Source organism: Alosa pseudoharengus, unplaced genomic scaffold, assembly GCF_046254945.1.
Source record: "Alosa pseudoharengus isolate Yale_2024_CS ecotype anadromous, Long Island Sound unplaced genomic scaffold, YU_APseudo_1.1 YU_APseudo_1.1_scf_16, whole genome shotgun sequence".
NCBI lineage: Eukaryota > Metazoa > Chordata > Actinopteri > Clupeiformes > Clupeidae > Alosa > Alosa pseudoharengus.
The window spans coordinates 25,905,846-25,915,294 of NW_027468630.1; the positions used below are offsets into that span (position 1 = coordinate 25,905,846).

Here is a 9,449-nt window from a genome sequence, read left to right on the forward strand (position 1 = left end):
GCTCAAAATCACTCCTCATCTTGCACTGAATAATATTGCTGTAGCTGTAGTTCACTAAAATGGCAAATTTTAGTTACAACAATTTTTGTTACATTTTTTTATTTATTTAAATAAGACCAGATGGGCCACAGCGTTCTGGACCATCTGAAATGGATTTACCACACAAGCTGGAAGGCCTGTGAGGCCTCTTACAAGTTAGTTTACTATCAAAATGTTACTATCAAGTTGTTATCCGGCCATGATATGTAAAGAGACATACCATATGAAGTTTCTTTTTATTGTGTTGTGGGTAATGTATAGAATGCTAGTTCTATACATTATCCCTTACGTAATAAAAATAGCATAGGATGCCTGTAAGATTAATTTTTGCCATCATCATCATAATTATTGCTGGCAGTGTGGATGGACCAGTACTCTGTTGGTTTCCCAGACTACTGTAGCTTAGTTGTTGTAAGTGCCTGTAAAATAATGCCAAAATGAGTAAACATAAATGCGTATTATTTGAAGCGCTGATGAAACTCTGGTGAAAGCACGTCCAGTCATATAAACTGATCATGAAATTCACCTGCTACAGAGAGCACGAGACAAGTAGTGATGCCAGGGTTTCTGAACACGTGAACACGTAGGCTCTGATCACTTTTACGTACCTCTGCACCCCTATAGGCTGTGCAGTGATGTGATGATGTGGTTACTGCTGTGTGATTGTCAGGGGCATTGATGTTTTTTTATCAGATAACCTGTGATGTTTCAAATTCAACAGATGAGATTGGTCCATCATGTGCCTGAGCTGTTGCTTGAACACACTACATTTACATTGAGTTTCAGTCAGGATTTGAACCAAATTAAACTCTATTCAACTGACTACTCCTTGATTTCTAGCACTGGCTCTTATTATGACCGCCGCGCAGCGAAGCGGCGGTCATATAGGTTTAGTCAGATTTTTTTTTTTTTTTTTTTTTTCTTTTTCGCATGTCCAAATTTCTGTCAATGATTCCCGGGACACTGAAAGACCGGGGTAGACGAAACTTGGTGGGCATGTAACCCCATATGGATAGCATGGAACCATCGTTTTTCGTTTTGATCTGTAGCCCCCCCGCTGGACTGCACCCCCCGAAAGGAGGGTAGGGCAGACACAGTTTTCTGTGAATATCTCGAGAACCGTAAGGTTTAGGAGGACCATTTTTTTTTTGTATGTTGATCTCAAGGGGCCATGTCAACCCATTCCATAACCACTCATTTCATGTATAGCGCCACCTAGTTAAACACAAAAAAGTAAAAATGAGGTGTTGTAATCACAGGTATCTGTGACCTAACCAGTGTTGGGGAGTAACGGAATACATGTACCGGCGTTACGTATTCAGAATACAAATTATGAGTAACTGTATTCCGATACAGTTACAAGTTAAATAGTTGGTATTTAGAATACAGTTACATTGTTGAAATCAATGGATTACATGACGATACTTCTCTGTTTCATAAGTTTATTCACTCTCTAAATAAATTAAGGCAACTCCATTTCCCAGAAGCTCCTGAAAGCAATCTATGATGAAATTGTTTACATGTTTAAATCCAAGCCCCGCCGTCTTGCACTAGCATCAAAACGCAGTCAGCACGCATTATGGACGCGTCATCGGAGACCCTGAAATGACTGTTTGCACAGCAAATTAGGAGTAGCCTAAAGTAAGTGGAGGTAACTCCTGTTCCTCACTGATCGTGGTTCCTGATGTCTGTTCAAAGGATATTTTCCCAAGTATTAACAGCTCAAGCTACTTCGGCCAATCGGTTACACAGTTTGCTAATCAATAAACAAAGCCTAGTTCACGTGTTGATTTAGACCTAGGCCTACAATAAAACCAATCTCTAAAATAGGCACTGCATTCTAAGTTTTTTATTCTAACTTAAAATAGATTTATGGATTATTTTTTTTCTAATTAGATCTACATTTACGTTTTAAAAAGAATGATATGGTGCAGCCTCTGAAGAATTTTCCTTGCGAGTAGGCCTAGCATATTAGCGTGCGGTTTTTGATTGTCATTACGCGATCACGTTCATTTTGAGAGCCCTGATATACAGTAGCCTATAGTGTTTACATTTACAGGTCATTTGCGTTCCACCTGCATATGCGCCCCTCACTTGTACTGGGTTGATGCCACCGGCACATCTTAATTATAATTTCTGGCTACCCCCTTAAAGTAGCCTATTTATTTTGTTTGTTTTAATTAGCCTAGTCGCCTGCTGTAGTTTTAGTGGTCACCTTGCTATTTTAAAGTTGTATCAGGTAGCTATGTGGGCCTAACACTTCAGCCATTTGGAACAGACGAACACACCAGAATAGGCCTTGATGGCCGCATTCCTACACAAGTAATCTAAGTATTCAGAATACGTTACTCAGATTGAGTAACGTAACGGAATACGTTACAAATTACATTTTTGGGCATGTATTCTGTATTCTGTAACGGAATACGTTTTGAAAGTAACCCTCCCAACACTGGACCTAACATAGTCAAAACTGCACGAAATTGAAAGTGTAGGATCATTATGACACCCTCCGAATGCATGCCAAGTTTTGTGTACTTTCGTTCATGGGGGGCCTTACAATAAAACAATTTATGTGTACATTTAGTGACGTACACCAACAAGGATTCCCGGGACACTGAAAGACCGGGGTACACAAAACTTGGTGGGCATGTACCCCCACATGGATAGCATGGAACTGTCATTTTTCGTTTTGATCTGTAGCCCCCCCGCTGGACTGGACCCCCCGAAAGGAGGGTAGGCCAGACACAGTTCTCTGTGAATATTTTGAGAAATGTAGGGCCTAGGATGACCATTTTTTCCGTATATTTGCCTCCAGGGGTCATGTTAACCTAGTTCATGTGCACACATGTGCACAAACAGATACAGACACACACACACATTCACAGTAATCATACGTATGACCAGGGCCGGCCCGAGGCATAAGCGAACTAAGCGGCTGCTTGGGGCCTCCTGGCCACCAGGGGGCCCCCAATCGAGTTTCTTTTTTTTTTTTTTACATAATAAATAACGTAAACAAGTGACATCAATGAATGAATAAATGAAACAATTATCATTCAAATCAAGAAAATTATGATTTCATGATCAATATGCCTGCCTACTGCTACTGTGTCTGCCAGCCTTTGAGTCACGCGCATAAAGTAGACACCTCGGGTGCATATACAATTCGTGCAGACACTGCATCAAGTTCAACAATCGGAAGAGACGGTAATGTTAAGACAAGTCACAAAAAAGGACGTATCTCTCTGGTGCCGAAAACAGAACAAAGAAAATGACAAAGGAGAAAAACGAGCAAGATACAGGTATGTTTTGCATGATTATTTACAGTATGTTTTGTGCTTGAGGTAGCTAGCTAGCTGTCATTATCTAATATAAGCCATCACCAGAGCTAAATCTCCGCCATCAACAGAGAAATGTCTCCCATTAATATATATTTATCTAGATGTATTTCAGATGTCAAGGATATTGGGATTGTTTTGGATGTTCAAGCATGTACCCTTGCTCTAGGTGGGCTTATTATGTCGTAAATTAAAGTTAGCTAGCTGACTGAAGTGGACATTAGCACTACAGTAGCTACATGAAAACGTAGCTGAAGGCAAATTTACCACAGAGGGATTGTTTCTGATTTCGTACCTGAAAGTGTTGATAGTTTATTACTGCTCTATAATATGTGACATAGTGGTAAGTCTGATAGCAACAACAGACTAAGCCCAGGCTCCCAGTCCCAACCCAACCCACTGACTAGCGCGACTCTGGGCATCGGTAACGTTCCAGCTTCATAGGCAAAGATGGAACAGCAGTGCGCTCTGCTCTAAGATCTTTGGAGAGAGATGGTAGTGTTTGAGAAAATATACCATGTTGGGTGGGGAGACTTCTGTGATGAAAATAAACTTACATTTGATTAAGATAGTGGCAAGTGATGTAGCGGTGCTACCCTAATATTTAGGCTGCAGTAGATCACCATGTTAAGGTTCACCATACTGCAATTAAGTATACTCTTTTGATTATGCCTCATTTGCCAATAGAATATGAATTGTTACATGTGGAATTGCTTGTTATTTGAGTGTAAGTAATGATAGCAAAATAAACTCATTCTGCTCGATCAACTATGCACTTATGCAATATTTTTTTTTTTTCAGAGACTGTTGAAGTCCTTTGGAGCACATCTCTACCTCTACCTAACTCTACCTACCAGAAGGTGAGGTTTTCTTGATGGCAAATGGTTACACGACACGTTTAACATCGTTTTTTTATTTTTTTTATTTATGTATTTATTTAATCATTGCAGGTTCGTCCACTGCAGAGTTGCAGATGCCTAAAAACCAGGAACGAAGTAGGAATAATTATCTATTTTTTGGGACATTTTAATTTTGATTATTAATGTTTGTCTATTTTGTTTTTATTTTGTAGTTGAAAATTGCTCATTTAATGCACATTTGCGGATTTGTTCAGCAAATCTGTTGAAAAACAAGTCATTAAACTGATGTACTTGTTTACAACAAATACAAATGCTGTTGTATTTTGTTATTTGTCAATTCAACTTCAGTAAACCACCCTTAGTGCTTCACTTTGAATATGAATGTTTCAAATAAATCTGTGATTTTAGTACCCTCTAAGATTAAAAGGTGACAGGGTTGGTGTAAATAACAACTATATTAATACATTGGTTTACCAAGCACATGGGGCCAGAAGTCTAGATTGGAGCCCCAAAACATTTTTGGCATGTGAGCAAGGATGGATTACTGAATGAGCCTACCGAGCCCAAGAGGTCAAGGGACCCTGAACCCCAAGTAGTTGTGTGAATTCACTACCAATAAGTCAAAAAGCAAAAGGCTATGAATCTGAACAAATTTAGGTACTGCCCTTCTCCAGCTGACCATCCCAAAAATGCACCAGAAAACAGGAAATCACATCTAACCCCCCCCCACACACACACACCCACCCGTTTGTACCCACATTTGCACAAACAGGGTAGGGGGAGAGGGTCCTTATGCATCTGTGTCCAGGGGGACAGTAGTTCATAATCAGTCGCTGTATTAATACATAACCTCACTGTATTAATTTATAATATGACATTATAGTGTGAAGTTGTCAATTATCGCCAAGCACAGGTGACTGCGTTGTGGGAGGGGGCCCCCAAATCAAATTCTGCTTAGGGCCCCCAAAAGGCTTGGGCCGGCACTGCGTATGACACATACTCACACAGTAGACATATGTACGCTTCCATGCACAGGCACATACGCAGGCACGCACGCACACACACACACACACACACACACACACACACACACACACTCACACACACACACACACCCACACACATAACATAAACATAACACAAACAATCAAGAATTTCTCATAATTATGAACAGGCAAGATGGAGGTGGGGTTGTATAAAATGAATTTTACATGTGAAATCTATGAACTAATCATGTTTTGGTACTTGTTGTCTAGCAGATACCAGTGAGAATTGAGTGTGGATAATGCAATTTAGTGAGACAGTTAGAATCATATAGGCCTTTCAGCGTGATTTCTTTTTGTGGAAAAAATGTGCTGGACTGGGCGGCGGTCATATTTTGTACCGCTCTGCGGTACATCTAGTTATCTATGGTATGGTATCACATGCTCCACTTTGAAACCCTAGCAAATAGTGCAACTATGGAATACCTTTGATTCTATTAGTCAGTGTGATCACTGCCCAGACCTCTTCTGTTTTTGTGAAAAGTGTCTACATGCAGTGATGCAGAGCGCTTTTGCATTAAACAAATTAGTTTTCTCGGGATACAGTTTCAAGGAAAATAATCTTTATTTTATGCAAAGCTCAAACAAATCACTAATGCTCTACAGACTTGACATGAAAAGAGGAGAACTGATACTGTCTCGTACATACAGTAGTAATTAACACACATTTGACAACATTCATTATACACATGAATTATACACACGTTAAAGTGATACCAACATGACATACCAGAATGTCACAGGAAATTAAACATGGACAAGATACAACAAAAGAGCTACAGGTTTCACATCCTCTGAGACTTAAATGTCTTGATGCTGTTAATCACCGTTGTGTATATCACATCATCCAAATGCATCTGGCAACACAAAAACAGTCATAAAGTAGATGTATATATATTAGAATGCCTATAACAAACAAAACATAGCTTAAATAATTTATTTATCCTTATAGTTAGTTGTTGTTGTAAATAGACATCTAACAAATTTTACACATTCCATCAGTCATACAAAATATTCATATAAGCTTTACTAATATGTCCCTCATGGTGAAAGTGTAACAGAGGTCGTAATTTGTCCGCCGCTCACAGCCCTCAAACGCTTTGGGAGTCGAACGCTTTAACCACTGAGCTAAAAGCCCAGGCTTCCAACTCAGCGGTTAGAAGCATTCTTAAGGTTAGGGGTGTGAGGATTTACACAGGCAACTAGCACGCTAGCTCAGTTCACCTCTGTTACAAAAGCACTCAATGAAAGGCAATATTGTTAGAAGGTACTCATATGATTTTATTTGTCAATGCTTAACTAGACAGGTCATGCATATCACATTCATAAAGCCGTACATAAATACTTTTTCCCTTATGTTTTTTTTCTTTTTGATACATGCAAAGCAGCGTTTTATAGGGTACAATTCAGGGGTGCGTTTCCCAAAACCATAGTTGCTAACTAAGTTAGCATTGTTGGTTGCAATGCAATTTCCTATTTCCAACCAACTAAGTTGCTAACAGGTTAGCAACTATGGTTTTGGGAAACGCACCCCAGTACTTCTGAGGCATTTTGACACTTTTTGTAAGGTGATGAAAGTAGCATATCTGAAGCCTTTTATTTTTGTTGGTCTGTAAAGGTAGTTAAGAACCCTGCCATATTACATTTATTTTTAGTAGTATTTTTAGTAGTAAGTATTTGACTTACCCGAGTTTCCTCCACCACAGAGTTGTTACAGTGCATTTGCTTTTGAGCTCTCTCTGTTAAACAAACAAACATGCACATATAAATTTGTTAAGAAAATGGCCTCTAACCCTTACATATGCAATGGAGTACTTACCTTTGCAGTGTTCACATACAGATCTTCTCAATCGGAAAGCAATAAGGAATGACTTCACAGCAACACACACACTTAATGCTACTCCCAAGCCAACAACATAACCCATCAGGGTCTCTAGAAATGCCAAAATACAAACATTAAGGAGACAGTTTTAAAGATATCTCTCAATATGTTTGTTATAGTCTGTGCTATGCAAATACTTGTCTTTTGAATTACTCATATACATTTTCTGTCAATGGTTGTTTCATTCCAAATGGCAGTATTTATTAATGTAAACTCCATGTTAAATCATGTTAAATAAGAATACACAAAATGTTTTTTCTTTTCCCTTGGAAATAAAACAATTTCAGCAATTAAAGTCAGTGTTCACCTTTTTCAGTGGATATTTCACAAGCTGTTGTGTTGCCTGTGCTGTCTTGAAACCTTGATTCACTTTCTGTAAAGTAACACCAGAATCATAACAACAGCAATAATAATAATAATAATAATAATAATAATAATAATAATAATAATAATACCTTCATAATTCATAAGTGTCCCACTGCCAAACTTCACAACAAGTCTTGAACAATAGCCACAGTAATAAATGCCTGAATCTGAATCTTGAAAATCATAAATTTGCAAATTATATTTTCCATTTTCATTTATCGCTTTGAATCGTTGTTCACTGAAACCATCATATTGTGCAAAAGTTGTTGAATGGGGAAAAGTTCCCAGGACGTATTGGAGCTCTTTTGGTTGTTTCATCCTAATCCAGAAAATAGATTGAATATCTGCAGATGTTACATTTATTTTGCATTTGAGAGTCACCTTCTCTCCAGTCTTAGCTATTAATCTGGTATCTGACTGATGTGGTGTTCCATCTGATGGAGAAACAAACAATGTACGTACACACACAAACACACACACACACACACACACACACACACACACACACACATTTTAGTTCTGTTTGTGATAGAAACTTTTTTCCCTAATTAATATGAGACGATATACTGTATGGTAGCCATGTGCCTGTGCCACACACATTCATCCACATAAAATAGATAAAGTATACAGAAAAAATACAAAGAAAAAGTAATAACATCACTGAACAATGATAGCAAGGTTGTTTGATGTATTGAATGTAGTAAGATTGTATATTGTTTTAACACTCTGTAAAGCGCCATGAGATGTGTAATGTTTTGGCGCTCTATAAGTGAAATTAAATTGAAATTGAAATTGTAATAAGATATTGTCTCACCTGTATATACATAAATAATCAGTAATAGGAGTATGTACGGGAAGATCATCTTTCCAATGTTAATCTGTATACACAGACAGAGAGATGTGCCATTTTGGTTAATTGGTTAATTCTGAAAGCAACCTGACAACATAAATAACATTAGCATCATACTGAGTGAGAACCATTAGCTTCCAAAGTAGGACTCTCACTAGAGCAACTACAACATGCATTCTATGTTCTATGTGTTCTTTCAACATAATGGGTACCCCTTTAGAGTCATTTGTCAATGTGAGGGCAGGTATAGACTTTAGTGATTCCCTGCAAGTTGCAAAAATAATGCTTAAAGGAAGAGGCTCAGAGGTTCAGAGAAGTGGAGAAAAGGTTCATGTGTCCCGCATGATGAACCTAAGTTACATAGTGCAATAGAAGGCGCTGCAATAACAGTGATAATTGAGATGATTGAGACACTATTGTCCCTAACTGTCCCAATATATTGCTGCTTTGATACATTTGTGCATGTAACATGTACGAATTGAAACCAAAATAAGTATAAGCAATTAAATACTTCATATGAGCACCTCCTGAAAGTAATGCCCTACTTTTAATTCATGCTAGTTTAAGGAAAGAATAAAATGGTGGTAGTTATTTAGGAAATCCTATTTGATGTGTCAAAAACACAATCATAATATTGACTTCAGCAGAGTCAGCACAAATACCATGGTTACAAGTGTTGAATTCAGTCCCTGATAGATTTGTCTCAACATGTGAGATCCATCACAAAATGCTATTTCTTACCTGCACTCGCTTAGTTGATCAGTTTCAAAATCACACTGTGTGATTACAGCACCCAGAAAGAAATGAGAGATGTGCTGGGTGGTGCTATTTATTATAGTGTGTAATGACGTGGACATATCAACCTTTTTTGTGCGTTTTGATATAAACCACAGTGGAAGCTTTAACCACCCACATCACCATACCTATTTCAAGCTGTCTTTTATCTTTTTTTGAAGATCTCTCACAGTTCAGTGTCTCATATGGCAGTAATTCATTAATTCTATTTATCTCTATTTTAAAACAAAGTGGTATGACAGGTATATGACTCCCTTGAAGTGAAGTCTTTTCATCTTT

The 9,449-nt window shown here is 38.1% G+C and overlaps 1 protein-coding gene across 1 annotated transcript; it reads right to left on the bottom strand.

The window, feature by feature from the left end:
* Window positions 1-5,823: 5,823 nt before the first annotated feature.
* On the bottom strand, window positions 5,824-9,200 carry LOC143125810 (uncharacterized). Its single transcript, XM_076287557.1, has 7 exons — window positions 9,117-9,200; window positions 8,340-8,403; window positions 7,615-7,959; window positions 7,467-7,532; window positions 7,097-7,210; window positions 6,964-7,016; window positions 5,824-6,134 (listed from the first exon to the last, which is right to left on the bottom strand). Exons 2-7 carry the CDS (start codon window positions 8,386-8,388, stop codon window positions 6,063-6,065), a joined length of 699 nt encoding a protein of 232 aa, XP_076143672.1. The 5' UTR covers window positions 8,389-8,403; window positions 9,117-9,200; the 3' UTR covers window positions 5,824-6,062.
* Window positions 9,201-9,449: the final 249 nt, after the last annotated feature.

Bases quoted from the DNA above. Each gene is read 5' to 3' on its own strand.
- LOC143125810 (XM_076287557.1), bottom strand. From the start codon at position 8,388: ATGATCTTCCCGTACATACTCCTATTACTGATTATTTATGTATATACA. The intron at 7,533-7,614 runs GTATTATTATTA...GTTACTTTACAG, and splicing joins GACACTTATGAATTATGAAG to AAAGTGAATCAAGGTTTCAA. The intron at 6,135-6,963 runs GTAAGTCAAATA...TTGTGTTGCCAG, and splicing joins CTGTGGTGGAGGAAACTCGG to ATGCATTTGGATGATGTGAT.